This window comes from Mesoplodon mirus, assembly GCF_964341445.2.
Source record: "Mesoplodon mirus genome assembly, chromosome: 13".
Classification (NCBI taxonomy): Eukaryota; Metazoa; Chordata; class Mammalia; order Artiodactyla; family Ziphiidae; genus Mesoplodon; species Mesoplodon mirus.
The window spans coordinates 28818179-28835596 of record NC_138989.1 but is presented as its reverse complement, the minus strand read 5'-3'; the positions used below and the strand labels follow the sequence as shown (position 1 = coordinate 28835596).

Sequence of the window (17418 nt, the reverse complement as noted above, 5' to 3'; positions counted from 1 at the left end):
ATAAAGTTAACATAAGGGAGAAGGAGAATTTGACACAGTCCTATTTGATTCTGAAGCCCGGGATCATTCTAATACACACTGAGTTGTATAATTTAGTAAAAAGAATGTCAGGAAGACATGTGGACCACTGGGAAGATACCTCGTCAGTAGATGGGGAGTGGAGGAAAGAGGGCAGAGGGCAACTGGTGATACTACCAGTCCTAACGTCCTTTACAATACACAGCCCATAACCCCCACAAAACTACTTGTAGATAAAAGATGCAATTTAACATCACGCACAACAATTTAGAAAAATCAAACACAGCTTATTAGATTGGAAAAGACATCCTGTCAAGAGCCTAGTGCATTTTATTTAAAAGATAATTTTATCTTTCTATAAAATAATAGTTTTGTATCTGTGTACAACAGTTATGTTTTAAGGTACTTCATTTGCATTAAAAAGTTGTAAGTTCTCCCTTATTCTGTACTATATTCAGTAAACTTGATATTAATACAATTACTGAAAATACAAATTTATTATATTTAATAACTTGTATCTTTTGGAGAGTAAAAGATATCTCTGTAGCTTATAATATCCTTCATAATGTGTCTTTCTGTTATTTTTTTCATTTGTAATAAGTATTGTATGCAATTTAATAGTTAGATTACTATCTTTAATAAAATACATTCTCAGGAAAATATCTTGAGTTTCAGTAAGAAACTTTTCCACGGTACCAAAAACAGGCTAAGAATTGATTCCTTGGGAGCATGAAAAGCAAAAATCTCACAAGCTTAATTATTCACAAAGTGACCAATCAACAGAGAGTATAGTTTTTGCTCAATTATTTTTGTACACAGAAAACAGCTTCCCATATAGAATTATCATTTCCAAGGTTATGAAAGGCATCTGCTAGGACTTTCACCTTTCACTAATCCCACAATTTTATATTCCAATTATATGTTCTGAATATGGCATAACATTTTTTACTGTAATTCACAGTAAGAAATACATTTTAGGGGGCTTCCCTGTGGCACAGTGGTTGAGAGTCCGCCTGCCAATACAGCGGACACGAGTTCAAGCGCTGGTCTGGGAAGATCCCACATGCCGCAGAGCAACTAAGCCCGTGAGCCACAACTACTGAGCCTGCACTCTAGAGCCCATGAGCCACAACTACCGAGCCCGTGTGCCACAACTACTGAAGCCCGCGTGCCACAACTACTGAAGCCCGTGCACCTAGAGCCTGTGCTCCACAACAAGAGAAGCCACCACAATAAGAAGACCGCACACCGCAACGAAGAGTAGCCCCTGCTCGCTGCAACTAGAGAAAGCCCGCGTGCAGCAACGAAGACACAACGCAGCCAAAAATTAAATAAATAAATAGAAATACATTTTACATAAGGATTCAAACACATGCATATGTATATGTTTTATACACAAAATTTTCACAAAACAAAACTTACACATTCAATTGATTTCACAACCCACTAACAGGCTGTGCCCTGCAACTTGGAAAACACTGGTGTAAAACTCTAAAATTTTTTTAATGCACATGATATAATCTTATATGTAGAAAACCCACAAAAACTATTAGAACTAAGAAGCAATTTTAGCAAAGTTGTGGGATACCTGATCAACACAAAAAAGTTCTATTTCTATACAATACTAATGAACAATCAGAAAATGAAATTAGAAAACAATACCATTTTTTTAAATAGCAAAAAAATAAAATACTAAGGAATAAATTTAACCAAGGAGGTGCAAGATTTACACAGTGAAAACTCTAAAGCATTGCTGGAAGAAATTAAAGAAGACTTACATAAATGGAAAGACATCCCGTATTCATGGGTTGGAAGACTTAATATTGTTAAGACAGTAATACTAAACAAAATGATCTACAGATTGAATGCAATCCCTAACTAATTCCCAAAGGCCTTTTTTGAAGAAATGGAAAAGCTGATCCTAAAGTTCATATAGAATTGCAAGGGGCCCCAAACAGCTCAGACAATCTTGAAAAGAACAGAGCTAGCAGACTCAAACTTCCAAATTTCAAAACTTACCTCAAAGTTATACTAATCAAAACAAAGTGGTACTTGCATAAGGACAAACATACAGATCAATGAAATAGAACTGAATCCAGAAATAAACCCATGTATCTATGATTGATTCATTTTTCACAAAAGTGCCCAGACCATTAAGTAGGGAAAGAATATTCTCTTCAACAAATGATACTGGGAAAACTGGATATCCACATGCAAAAAAAAAAAAAAAAAAAAAAAAGAAGTAGTGGTACCCCTATCTCACACCATACATAAATATTAACTCAAAATGGATCAGAGGGCTTCCCTGGTGGCGCAGTGGTTGAGAGTCCGCCTGCCGATGCAGGGGACACGAGTTCGTGCCCCGGTCCGGGAAGATCCCACATGCCGCGGAGCAGCTGGGCCCGTGAGCCATGGCTGCTGAGCCTGCGCGTCCGGAGCCTGCGCTCCGCAACGGGAGAGGCCACAACAGTGAGAGCCCCGCGTAACGCAAAAAAAAAAAAAAAAGTCTATCTGACAACTCCATTATCTGAATTCTCTGTAGAGAATCATTAATAATATTGCCAGAATCGAAATTAATTTTCTGAAACTTCATTACATACATAAGACCTTGTTATATATTTTCAACAAAACTTGAAATTATCAGCAAACCTGGGTTAGACTGATGTGATTAGAAAAAAGACAGCCTACAATACTTTCTAACATTTGGAAACATTTTTTGGTCAAATAAGTTAGAATTTGTATTTTGAAGCAATGTACCAACTAGGAAAAAAATCTTTATCTGATATCAAATCAAAGATGTATGCCAGAAACTCTATTATCCATTGGCCTTTTACCCTAATTAGCGTCAAAATACTACACAGTAAAAGACCATAACGTTTTTTTTAAAACTTTGGCACAATTAATTGGGAATACAATTTTTGTTTAAACTCTAAATTACGAAGCGTTCAGCAATCCAAGTCACTCTTTATGTCTGGAGACACATACTGCAGTGTGTGTAAATAATATCACCTTAGAAGAGAAAAAAGGCATAATCAAAATTATATCTTCTGATATATTTAGGTTTTATATCACAGTCTTTTGTTGATAACATTAGACTCCAAATTTCCTCATAATTTATTCTCAACTGCTAAAATTCAAATGTTTTAAAAAATAGTTCACAAAGCTTAGAATTTTATTTGCAAAAATCTAAGTAGAATATAATTTTAAACCATAATTAAAATGTTTTGCCTAGTGAGTATAATCATGCATTTGTCATAAGAAATTAATAACAAAGATAATAACAAAGATCATCTTCATTAAATGCAGCATCATATAGTTAGTTAGGATAAATTACTAAATTTTTGCCCAAACCACTGAGAAAATTAGCACGTTCCCAGCAAATTTTAAAACTTAGAGAACAAATATTTTGAAGTACAGAGAATTGCAGTTTGTTCCTTGGAGTCGCTCTAATTTGACTGACGGACTATGGTCACCCAACTAACCTATGTTAACACACCTTCACTCAGTAACTGACAAGCTCAAACAAACATTATGGCTTCCCTTGGATATACTCCATTAAACCTAGGCCAAATTTATACACAAATGAAAATAACACACTCATTCCACTTCAGCTGTCTGTAATACACATGCAATTTGAAGATGAAGATAAACTGTGCACTGTACTAATCTAGCTTGGTATAATAAAATTAGGGACTTCCCTGGTGGTCCAGTGGTTGGGATTGCCTTCCAATGCAGGCGGTGCAGGTTCGATCTCTGGTCGGGGACCAGGGATCCCACATGCCTTGCGGCCAAAACACCAAAAAACGTAAAACAGAAGCAATATTGTGACAGAATCAATAAAGACTTTAAAAAGTGGTCCACATCAAAAAAAAAAAAATCTTAAAAAAAATTAAATAATATAGGTTTTTTTTCTATTTTTAATCACACTCTACAGTACCATCCTTTTCTTAAATTTTTTTTCTCCTGATGAGTTTTCAAAATAGCATGCAAATTCTGACATTATGTGGCAAACCAAAAACATATTAGCTTTTTATAAGCAGGGCTTATTATTTGTAAACTTTATTCTTATATTTACAGAAACATGCCAGATTTTTTTGAAAGTATGATTAACACTGGAAATATAACTTATAAAACTATTCATGGGCAATAACTTAATATAGCCATACTAAAATTTTACAATATTTTATTTATTATACAAATGCTAAACAATAAGAGGAATGGAATTTCTGAAGCCATATGGTTCCCCATGAATCACAATGCCATTAATACCATTTATGGTAAATCATAAATCAGCACAGTCTCTTTTATAAATTATAGATTTATTGAAAACCATAACTCACCTACCATTTCTTTTTTTTTTTTTACATCTTTATTAGAGTATAATTGCTTTACAATGGTGTGTTAGTTTCTGCTTTGTAACAAAGTGAATCAGTTATACATATACATATGTCTCCATATCTCTTCCCTCTTGCATCTCCCTCCCTCCCACCCTCCCTAGCCCACCCCTCTAGGTGGGAGCTGATCTCCCTGTGCTATTCGGCTGCTTCCCACTAGCTATCTATTTTACATTTGGTAGTGTATATATGTCCATGCCACTCTCTCACTTTATCCCAGCTTACCCTTCCCCCTCCCCATATCCTCAAAGTCCATTCTCTAGTAGGTCTGCATCTTTATTCCCGAGCAGTCTCTTCTTTATACACATAGCAGTACACGCAGAATTTTGTGGTCTTTTTTCCATTTATTAAAACAAAAATTTCCCATATTGCTTTATAACCCACATAATTATAATTTAAAGACCATATGATAATCCATGTAGTTGATATACCATTTCTTTGTGAGTCATTTATTTCTAGTTTCAGAACAGAATAAGGCTGTGATACACATCTCCATGTACCTATGTAACATTTTGTTTTAGAAAACATCTCTTTGTACCAAGAACAGATTGGTGATGCCAGTGGTTGGGGCTTGGGGGTACAGGGTGGGTGAAATGGTGAAGGTGGTCAAAAGGTACAAACTTCCAGTTATAAAATAAGTAAGTCCTAGGGATGTAATGTACAGCATGGTGACTATAGTTAACAATACCGTATTATATTATTTGAAAGCTGCTAAAAGAGTAGAGCTTAAAATTTCTCATCACAAGAAAAAAAATTCATAACTATGTGTGGTGATGGATGTTAACTAGCCTTATTGTGCTGATCATTTTGCAATTTATACAAATAGGGAATCATTATACATATTTACAAGTGAAACTAATATAATGTTATATGTCAGTTCTATCTAAGTTTAAAAAATTACCCTCTTTGATAAATAAATAAAATTAAATTAAAATAAAAGTCCACAGGGCCTAGAAAACAAAACAACAAAAAATTGACCTCTTTGAAAAATTCCTAATAGTAGTATTACTATGTGAAAAAATTTCAAACATATAAAAAATGAGGTGAATAGTATAATGAATTACAATGTACCCATCACCCAATTTAGTAATTATCAATTCATGGCTAATCTTGTTTTATCTATATCCTCATCCACTTAAGCCTCACCCTCCAGGATTATTTTACAGCAAATCCCAGATATCTAAATTTCACATGTAAATATTTCAGCATATATCACTAAATAATGAGTTCTTTTTTAAAAAATATAACCACAATACTATTATCATATCTAAAAATATGAATAATTCCTAATATCATCAACTATAGAGTAAGAGGTCAAATTTTCCTGATTATCTCAAATATATACCCAGTTTTATAATTTATTTCTTTTAATCGAGATTCGTTCTACTGCAATTGGTATGTATTAAGTCTCTTTTAATGTTTTTCCTCTCTCCCCTTCCTTTTAATTTGTAAGTTACTTGTTGAAGAAATTATGTGATTTGTGCTATAGTTTCCCACAATCTGATTTTGCTGATTGCGTCCCTATGGTGTTATTTTAAATGTTTCATGTCCCCTGGACTTCTTATAAATTGGTAGTTAGATTAGTTAGATCTAGAGGCTTGATCAGATTGTTTATTTGGCAAGAAGACTCCACAGGTGGTGCTGTAAACTTCCATCGGAGGCACAGAAAGTCTGCTGGTTTCTTGTGATGCCACAATGCTATTATTTTGTAGAATCAGAATATTACCATTTTGCAATCCCTATCACCTCCCTTTCATTTATTAGTTGGAATACTTTTATAAAGAGACATTCATCCAAAACTCTTTGGTTGCCTTGAGGTGGTGTCCTTATGGAAAAGGCAGAATGGATTCTGTCTATACGCCAGTTGTCAAAATAATAAGTGGGTTAACAACTTGGTTAACAACTGAACAACTGCTAAAGGTGACCAAAAGGGTTTTATTAATTATTACTTATGTGTCCAGAGAATGCAGAATATTTGGTCTGCTTTAATCCATCACAGCTACTATTCTTATTGATGATCAAATTCTTCCATCTGACCAATGCGGGAGCCTCCTTGAGTTGGCTTCTGAGTCCTTTTTACATAATTTAGTAATCTTGGATGGTCTGTTTGCTTTCTGGTATGACAAGATGTTCTAGGCTGTTTTACACATTTCCTTCCCAGATCTGGAATTAGTCATTTCTCTAAGGAATTCTGGAATTCTTTTAGTAGGGAATGGTATTCGGAGACCATGAGCTGGTGGCAGCTGTGCTCACTGCTACTATGTGATTGTTGCTTTCCAGGTCTGTCTATGTGGTCACGTTTCTGATGCGGTAACAGTTAGGCTCAGTTTGCTTTGGATTTGAGGGGATTATACTTCCATATTCAGTTTTGTTTCATAATTATGTAAAATATTTATATGGTTTCTAAATCAAATCCACAGAATCAACTACACTCATAGATGTGTAGCTTTAATGACTGTCCTGGTTTCTACTCTGGTTTATCTTTCCTCTTTTTTAAAAAAAAATATAAGCAAATACTTTATATATATTCTTATCCATACATTTTCTTAGATAAATGCTGGCATACTATACATAATTTTCTACACCTTGTTTTCTCATGTAAATGATATATCCTGGAGATCTTTCCGCAACCCTTTTGATAGTGATATAGTACGCCACTAGTTGGCTGTACCACAGTTAATTCACCATTTCCCTATTAATGGACATCTGGGATATTTCTAGCATTCTGCTATTATAAATAGTGAATAGTTTTAGACTTCTTAATATACTGTCAAATTATTTTATGTAAGAGCTATGTAAATTTACACTGAAGCTATCAATTACTGAGCAAAAAAAATTTACCATAATTTCTAATTTCAACAAAAGTAAATTCTTGCTTTCAAAAGAATGGCAAATGGTATTGCTTTATTTGAATTCCCTGATTATTAGGGGGACTGGATTGTGTAAGAGAACCAGGATCCACCAGGGCCCCTCTCTGTGCCCTACAAGCCTCCCATGAACCAGTGCTGGCCCACCACTTTCATATGTTCAGATTATTCGTAAGGGTACCCCTTCTAGAAGGACATCCTCCACATTACAGACATTGCAAATTTTTATTTATTACAATTCTCTTACACATGGAAGTACATTATCCTGAAGAGGGAAAGCAGGTTGCTAATTTACACCAAGGTGTATGGGCTAGTATGGTCCTAGACACAAGGTCCATAATATTTACCTCACTGGGGTTCATTTAACCCCAGTTAAGTTCATCTCCAAGCACCTGATAGAGCACTCAGAACAAGGAAGGCACACTAAATGCTCCCTAAATATCTGAGAAGGTAAATGAATGCATGAGTAAGCTGAGACTTTTACATTCGTCTCAAATGAAGAACTTGCTCTTGTGCTATTCTCTTACTAACTTCATTCATTTCTCAAACACTCCTTTCACTCTTCCTCTCTACATACTGTTTCACATCCTCCTCTTCCATCATCCTGCCCCTGGTCTCCTTAATCTTCCTTGCCTGCATACTTCACTCTCCATCACCACCACCGTTTACTTCACGTCTACAATCGCTTTTCTTTTCAACTAATGTTAACTGAAGGAATCTTTTCTAGGATATATTTATATATAAGAAAATAATTTTTAAGAATGATCTTTTCTTAATACTTTCTGTAAGGCTCCACTTAGTTCTATATGTTTCTCAACAAACAATCTGAAAGAAAAATATTTTAGGTGTTATATTCTTAATTTAAGAGAAGAACACATTCTATCGCTGACATAAATTTGTGCCTGCAATTTATTATGACCTATATGCAGCGGCAAAAAGCCTTGGAATGACTCAGAAAAAAATGATATATGTGTTTATACTTTACTTGTTTATATCTTGTTTTTCTCCATTACAATTAAGAACCATAAAAACAGGGACCAATTGTATGTTGTTACTGGTATATCCCTAGCACCTAGAAAAATGCCTGGCATATAGTAAGTGTTATTAAATTTTTATTCATGACAAGCACTATACTAGGTACTTTATATTAATTATGTTATTTAATTTAATCTGCACAAAACTCAATCAGGCAGATATTCTCTCTTTACATAAGAATAAGGATCGGGCTTCCCTGGTGGCGCAGTGGTTGGGAGTCCTCCTGCCGATGCAGGGGACATGGGTTCGTGCCCCGGTCTGGGAAGATCCCACATGTCGCGGAGTGGCTGGGCCTGTGAGCCGTGGCCACTGGGCCTGCGTGTCCGCAGTCTGTGCTCCGCTACGGGAGAGGCCACAGCAGTGAGAGGCCCACGTACCGCAAAAAAAAAAAAAAAAAAAAAGAATAAGGACCATAGGATTAAATAATCCAGGGTAAAACAACTGGTACAAAACTGGCAAAAACAGGGTTCCAATTTAAATCCTACCTGACTATAAACCTCTGAATTTAACTTCCTCTCATTCACTCAGTTCAAAGAATCTGGACAAGTCACAAGCCTCTTTGAGCCTTAGTTCTTCCATTTGTAAAATGGGTATAACAATGCCAACCCAATACCTCACAGTGTTACCCTAAGTCTCAGATAACAATGGACGTGAAAGTAATTTTCAAGTGTAACACACCATATAACAAATTGAAAGACTGGTAGGAATAAACAACTGTTCGGGGGGGAAAAGTTACACAATAAAAAGGTCTTGCTCACTAAGAATTAAAAACAAATTGTCTCCAAGTTCCTAAATATTCTATTATTTACATTATTCAAACTTAGTTTCACATTTCCACTTTCAACAAGGAGAAAGCATATATTTCTTCAGTTAATTCTTGTCTTCTCTTCCAACAATGTAAACAGGAGCCAATTTACTAATTGAAGATTTCAACCCACTGAGCAAATCACAAACTCCTATGTGTCACTATCTGGCCATGAATAATGGGTTTTATGATATATAAAATTCAGTTTACTTGTCAAATGTTTCAGCAATTATTTTTCTTCTCATGTAGCTAAAAGAAATATTCAGAACATATTGTTACAGAGGTGGAAATTTTTACTGATCAGTTTTGGTTAACATAGAAACTAAGAAACAAGGGGTGAGTATATGATATTCTCCAATAAAATTCCTAAGAATGGAATTGGTAAACTTAGTTTTCCTCCAATCTATAAAACCTTTCTAAAAAAGCATTTTAATTGTTTATTTTTCATATTATGATAGAAATAAGATAGGCAGGAGGGCAGACATAGTAGCTCAAATTAAAAAAACAATAAAACAGTGTAAGAGTTATCAGTTCAAACTGATGAATGTCCAAGAATCTTTGTTTTATAAGTTAACATACTGAATGTCATTGAGTAGAACTGTAAGATTCCAATAACTCTCCAGGCCTCATCTTCCAAATCTGTAGTATACAAGAGCAATCTGGCCATGACATCTGTCATTTGACTGGTGCCAGGGTTAACCTACTGACATGGTTGGTTGGGTGGGTGTCCCCTCCTCCTTCACCATGCCCTGTTCCCCACCCCACAAACACCCACTAAACCACTACCAAAAACTGTTAGCTCAGTTTCAGAGGTATAGACAGTTTTGTTTCTTTTTTTTTTTTTAATTTATTTTTTAATTTATGGCTGTGTTGGGTCTTCATTGCTGTGCGTGGCCTTTCTCTAGTTGTGGTGAGCGGGGGTTATTCTTCATTGTAGTGCGCAGGCTTCTCGTTGCGGTGGCTTCTCTTGTTGCAGAGCACGGGCTCTAGGTGCTCAGGCTTCAGTTGTGGCTCGTGGGCTTAGCTGCTCCGCAGCATGTGGGATCTTCCCGGGCCAGGGCTTGAACCTGTGTCCCCCGCATTGGCAGGTGGATTCTTAACCGCTGCCACACCAGGGAAGTCCCAGTTTTGTTTCTTAATGGAAAACTTTTTACTCCTCATTTATCACAGAATCAAGTATTTTTAGTTCCTTATTCACTTCATTTGTTTTTTTCATTTGCATCATTTTTTAATTAGATTCCACATATAAGTGATATCATATAATATTTGTCTTTCTCTGACTTACTTCACTTAGTATGTTAATCTCTAGGTCCATCCATGTTGTTGCAAATGGCATTATTTCATTCTTTTTATGGCTGAGTAACATTCCACTGTATATATACACCGCATCTTCTTTATCAATTCATCTGTCGATGAACATTTAGGTTGCTTCCATGTCTTGGCTACTGTAAATAATGCTGCAATGAACACTGGAGTGCAAGTATCTTTTTGAATTATGGCTTTCTCCAGATATATGCCCAGGAGTGGGACTGCTGGATCATATGGCAACTCTATTTTTAGTTTTTTAAGGAACCTCCACACTATTCTCCATAGTGGCTGTACCAATTTACATTCCCAGCAACTGTGTAGAAGGGTTCCCTTTTCTCCACACCCTCTCTAGCATTTATTGTTTGTAAATTTTTTGATGATGGCCATTCTTACCACTGTGAGGTGATACTTCATTATAGTTCTGATTTACATTTCTCTAGTAATTAGTGATGTTGAGCATCTTTTCATGTGCTTTTTGGACATCTATCTTTTTTGGAGAAATGTCTATTTAGATCTTCTGCCCATTTTTTGATTGGGTTATTTGGTTTTTTGATATAGAGTTGCATGAGCTGTTTGTATATTTTGGAGATTAATCCCCTGTTGGTTGTTTCATTTGTAAATATTTTCTCCCATTCTGTGGGTTGTCTTTTCATTTTGTTTATGATTTCCTTTGCTATGCAAAAGTTTTTAAGTTTAATTAGGTACCACTTGTTTATTTTTGTTTTTATTTCCATTACACTAGGAGGTGGATCAAAAAAGATATTGCTGCAATTTATGTCAGAGAGTGTTCTGCCTATGTTTTCCTCTAAAAGTTTTATAGTATCCGGACTAACATTTAGGTCTTTAATCCATTTTGAGTTTATTTTCATGCATGGTGTTAGAGAGTGTTCTAATCTACAGATTCAATGAAATCCTTATCAAATTACCAATGGCATTTTTCACAGAAGTAGAACAAAAAAATTTTAAATTTGTATGGAAACACAAAAGACCTTGAATAGCCAAAGCAATCTTGAGAAAGAAAAACAGAGTTGGATGAATCCGGCTTCCTGACTTCAGACTATACTACAAAGCTACAATAATCAAAACAGTATGGTACTGGCACAAAAACAGAAATATAGATCAATGGAACAGGATAGAAAGCCCAGAGATAAACCCACGCACCTATGGTCAATTAATCTATGACAAGGGAGGCAAGGATATTTGATGGAGAAAAGACAGTCTCTTCAATAGGTGGTGCTGAGAAAACTGGACAGCTACATGTAAAAGAATGAAATTAGAACACATTTCACTTATAGCTCAAAGTCTAAGTACTATTATCAAATGCTAAATCACCATTCAGTTTTTTAAAGTGAAATAACAACTCTTCAAAGAAAGAGGTACTATTGTAAACTTTACCTTCATGACATCTCTATAGGACCGGATTGCTGAGATTTTTCTCTTCTCATCTTCCTCCTCCTCCAGACCTTCATCTGCAGCCTCATAGCCCTCATCATTGCTGCCATCAGCCTCTACCGTGTTGGCCATGCGATCGATGAGCTGCTCCAGGGGAGGGCTTAATTCCCTTTCTTCATTCTCCTTCAAGCCATAGTCCAGTGCCTTATAAATAATAATTCCCAAAGATTCAATAACCTAGGAACATTAAGGAAGGTGGTTAATAGAGATGACTAAACATTTTTATAGAACTAACTGTAAGGCATAAAATATTTAGTATGATATAAGCTAGGTCTAATTTATTCCATTTAAGAAACATGACAAATTAAATTTGAAGAGATATTTAAAAGTCTCAACTATGCTTTTAAAAAAATCTCAGATGGAAATTTTTGTGTGATTTCTTCAAACTAGTATATAACACATACACAAACCCTTTTCATGTTTCTTAGATTTATATCATACACTAAAACCTGTATTCTCCATTTATATAAAATACCAACAATACCAACCAGGTTGATTTTCCACATTTCCAAAAGATATTTTTGAGAACGGACAGAGTTATCAAAGATCATATCCATTCAGAACTCTTATGGCAATGCTTATCTAATTAGGGATTTCATAGACATACCAAGGATCTGAGACTGAAAAATCAATGATTGGTAGCAGCTAACGTAAGCTTAAACAACAACAACAACAAAATCTATTAATAGCCATATATGTACTGCTCATTGAGTTCCATTCAGTTATTAGAAACACATATCCCTCATATGATGCAAACAAGTGAGAGACTTTCAAACTCTGAACTTTCAGTGTAGTGCATAGATAATCCTCCCTGCCACTCACCCCCACCACTACTATCTCCCAAGAAATACGAACCTGATTTATGAACGCTGAATATACATCCCTGTCTACTATCACCCTGACAAATGCTTTGGGCTTTGGCCAATACAAGGAATTCTACTTTATTCCACAACACTACCTTCTTTTCTGCTCAGAAAAATCACAGATAAATAACTGTTATTAAAAAATTTTTACAATGCCAACAGCTCATTTTACCTTAGCCATTTTGGAGGGAAGAACACAGGAAATAAAGCCAAACATGTAGGATTTTGCCACTTTTACCACTAACCATTTGACTCAGGGCAAATTATTTATTTTAGTTAAATTATTTATTTTCTTATCTGTAAAATAGGTATCAATGATATCTACATCTCATGGGGTTTTGTTAAGGCTAAATGCATTTGTTACACGTGGAAGTACTTAGTACATGACTTCTAACGCGTACTGAATAAATGTTATCTGCCCCCAGCTCACCCTTTTCCAGTGTTTATCCAGTTAATATACAGACATGCATACATCATTCCTTCCCTTTATTCCACTTGTAGCCATAGTGCTGTGTTGTTGGTTTTTTTTTTAAGTTGTTTATTTGGTACCAAAGAAAAGGAAAAGACAGAAGTTTTGACAATGAGTTAAATACATGGAGTCACTGCCAGCATATATTATAGCCCTTAAAAGCACTCAAGCATTCACTCAAAAAATCTCCACAAAATCTGAAATCTACCTTATCAAGTGAAATAATATTTTCTCAACACAAACTTCAAAATGAATAAAAGGCTTATAAATTCTCAGCTTCTAATTTTTAAATAATACTGGGTTGTTTCTTTGTAATATTTCTCACTGAAAATATGTAATATTTTCATTAGTTGTTTGTTTGTTTGTTTGTTTTGCATGGGCCTCTCACTGTTGTGGCCTCTCCCATTGCAGAGCACAGGCTCCGGACGCACAGGCTCAGCGGCCATGGCTCATGGGCCCAGCCGCTCTGTGGCATGTGGGATCCTCCCGGACTGGGGCACGAACCTGCGTCCCCTGCATCAGCAGGCGGACTCTCAACGACTGCGCCACCAGGGAAGCCCCTTTTCATTAGTTTTTAATGGTCTGACTGGAACTCTAACCACTATTTTCAAAGTTGTTTTGTGTGACAATGGATCTTCTGAGTTCCAAGTCAGCTGACTACTGTGGTCACCTCTTCTGGGGACCAAACCTCCCTCAACACCCCACCCCCATCCACCCATCTGTCCTGGAAAGGGTACCTGTTCTGTGTTTCCCTGGCAGAAGGTCCACACAGCCAGGGACTCTCTCACCACAGGCAGGTACTACTTAGGGCAGGGATTTTACCTTTCAGTTCAATGTCAGCAGAGCCTGGCATTGTGATGTATGTGTAATAAACACCCATCGACTTGAACCTAGAGCAATCACTTTAACAATCAGAGCATCATAGCTAATATAATGAAAACCTTAGACATCAAGAAAAGTTAAATTATGTTCAGTACATTCTTTTTAAGGCTGAGAAGGACTTATTTATTTACTTACTTATTTATTTGGCTATGCTAGGTCTTAGTTGCAGCACAGGGGATCTTTGTTGCCACGTGTGGGATATTTAGTTGAAGCACATGGGATCTTTCAGTTGTGGCATGCTAACTCTTAGCTGCGGCATGTGGGATCTAGTTCCCTGACCAGGGATCGAACCTGGGCCCCCTGCACTGGGAGCGCGGAGTCTTAGCCACTGGACCACCAGGGAAGTCCCAAGGCCGAGAAGGTCTTAATGCAATTATTCTCGCATAGAAGTTACATTTAACTGAGTCTTACGTGCTTGGATGAATCTAGCCATCTATATCCCTACCCCACCCCCACCCGAGCTGAAAAAAGAATCCACAGTAAATACCAACACCAATGATGGCTTCCGACCTTAGCAAGGACCCCAGAGCTGCCCAGAAAGCTTCATTCCCTTCCCCAATCAGGACTTTCCCTCAAGGGCCCGTCTGTTCCTCAACTCTGCAGACCTCCAACACCCCTTTTGCCTCACTGGGTCTCAGCTGATAACTCTCCTTCATACTCCACTACAAAGTGAAAGTCCCTAGATGAAAATGCACTCATTTCCCCACCTTCAAACGCATAATATGATAGGCGTCTACACTTACTTTGCCCTTCCTTCCTTTCACAGTGGAGGAAGTGTTTCTCTTCCTATCAAAGGTCAATCCCACTCTCCCTGAACCTCTCATGCCCCTCCAGCCACAATCCCGTTTCTGTGCTACCTTTCCCAGCAAAGCTTCTCATAAGGGGCCGTCTTACATATACTGTCTCTCTTCTCTCTCCTAGTCACTGTTTAAGCCATTCCAGTCTGGCATCTAATCTTTTGAAGCCCCTGAAACCACAGGTAAAATCACAAACGATATCTATATGCCCAAACTATTGAACTACTCTGTCCTCATCCCAAATGGCTGTTCAGTGGCATCAGACACAACTGACAACAGTCTTCTGTTCTAAGGACTCTGGACTTCTGATTTCCTCTCAACTCAGCAGCTTCTCCTCCTCAGTCTGCCTGTAAGTACCTTCTCCTGCAGCTGCATTAATGATGGAGTTCCTCAGAGTTCACGCATTCTACTCTCTTCCACTGTCTCCTGCAAAGTACTTTTATCCATTACAAGTTCTACAAATATGATATGTGCTCTGCTGTTTCCTTAACTTATATTTCTAGCTCAGAGAAACTTGTTGCCTAGGTAGCTGAAAGAGCCTAACTGGTCTTCCTTTCCCCAGTATCTCTTCATTTCTATTCATTGTATACAATGATGCAGGATTAATCTTTCCAAAGTGGTTTCAAACTATTTAACCTAGCAGTGACTAAATCTGCATCAGTCAGGATTAACCAAATGTGTATTAGGTCAAGGCTCTCTAGAGAGAACCAATAGGATGTATATATTTATACAGAAAGCGATTTACCATAAGGAATTGGCTCATGCAGTCATGGAGACCAATAAGTCCCAAATCTGCAGGGTGAGTTAGGAGGCTGGAGACCCAGGAGAGCCGATGGAATGGTTCCCAGTCCAAAGGCCAGCAAGCTTGAGACCCAGGAAGAGCCAATATTTCAATCTGACTGCAAAGGCAGGAAAAAAGCCAATGTTCCAGCCCAAAAGCCATCAGGAAAAATTTTCTCTCTTACTCACAGGAGGTCAGCTTTTTGTTCTATTCAGGCCTTCAACAGATTGGATGAGGCCCATCCACATAAGGAAGGACAATCTGCTTTGCTCAGTCTACTGATTTAAATGTTAATCTCATTCAAAAGCACCTTCATGGAAACACCTAGAATAATGCTTGATCAAATATCTGGGCAGCCCATGACTCAGTCAAGTTGACACATAAAACTAATTCCTTGTCAACTTGACACTCATAAAGGTCTCCTTAAACCTTCATCACCAAAAGAAGACAATAACAAAGTCACAATTCCACCTAACATGACACAACTCTCTCGTATACAACCAAAAATCACTAACCCCTTCACATGAGGATCAAAATCCTTGAGTGATTTTTACTCTTCTCCTTTGATATCCCACAAGTTTAAATGTAAAGTTAATAATACCTAAGTATTATGTATAAAATCAATACATCTTATGTTACAAATAAAGGGATCAGAGAGGGAAGAAAACAGAGATACTTGAGATACACATACATACATACTCAAACGAAATAAGGAGGAAATACTCATGACAATTGCAGTCCTTGGGTCTGTAACTGGTCATGTGGTCATAGATGGTATTTATAACAACCTTCTTCCAGTATCCATTCCACATTCCCTTTGCCTTTAGTAAGCACCTCAGTCGGTCATGGTTCTTTCCTTGGTGGTGTGAGATAAACCTTCATTCCTGCCATTAGTAGTCCTGCCTGGATTGGGTTGTGGTTCTCCCCTGGTTTTAATCACAGGGCATGGTAATTCTAAGAGACACCTTAAGGGCTCTCCTGTATTCCAGACATACTCTTCCTTAGCTCCACTGAGGAGGAGCAGCCCAATCTCCCCTTGGGAATCAGGGCCAGTCACCCCAGACAGCACGGTAACTCCTTCTTTGCCTGCTGATTCACAGGAATGAGGAACCTGAAGTGGACGAGAAGCAGTCTTAACTTCCAATTCAATGGACTCATTGTTGCGTCTCCTGATGGAATTAGGACCTTCAGGCCAGCAGAGCAGAGCAGAGGCAGAGCAGGAACAAGAAGCAAAAATGTCACTGTGGGTCACTAGGGGCAATGGTGAGTGGTGGCCCTCCCATTTCTACCCCTTGATTCCTGACTTTGAGAAAAACAGCATCATATATTGGAGAACCCTGCCCCAGCGCTGCAAGGGACTGCCACCTAGCTGTCACTGTAACAGAGTCTTTCAAAAGGCCATTCCACCATTCTATCACGACTGCTGCTTCAGGACGGCGGGGAACAGAGTAAGACCAGTGAATTCCATGGGCAGGGGCCCACTGCCATACTTCATTTGCTGTGAAGAGAGTTCCTTGATCAGAAGCAATGCTGTGTGGACTCCATGATGGCAATCTGTAAGTCCATGGATGGGAGTTTTGGAAGAAGCACTGCATGAGGGAAGGTAAGTCCATACCCAGAGTCAATGTGTCTTCCAGGAAGGACAGAATACTGCCCCTTCCATGATGGAAGTGGTCCAACGTAATCAACCTGCCACCAGGTAGCTGGCTGGTCACCCTGGGGAATGATGCCATACTGGGGACTCAGT

The 17418-nt window shown here is 37.5% G+C and overlaps 1 protein-coding gene across 2 annotated transcripts in view; it reads right to left on the bottom strand.

Annotated features, from left to right (window-relative positions):
- SPIRE1 (spire type actin nucleation factor 1) overlaps positions 1-17418 on the bottom strand; it is a 184475-nt gene that overhangs the window by 73615 nt on the left and 93442 nt on the right. For both annotated transcript variants that reach the window (XM_082640716.1, XM_082640717.1), the window contains exon 3: positions 11823-12056. In XM_082640716.1, coding sequence (XP_082496842.1) covers positions 11823-12056 — 234 coding nt within the window. The remainder of the gene's footprint in view (positions 1-11822; positions 12057-17418) is intronic.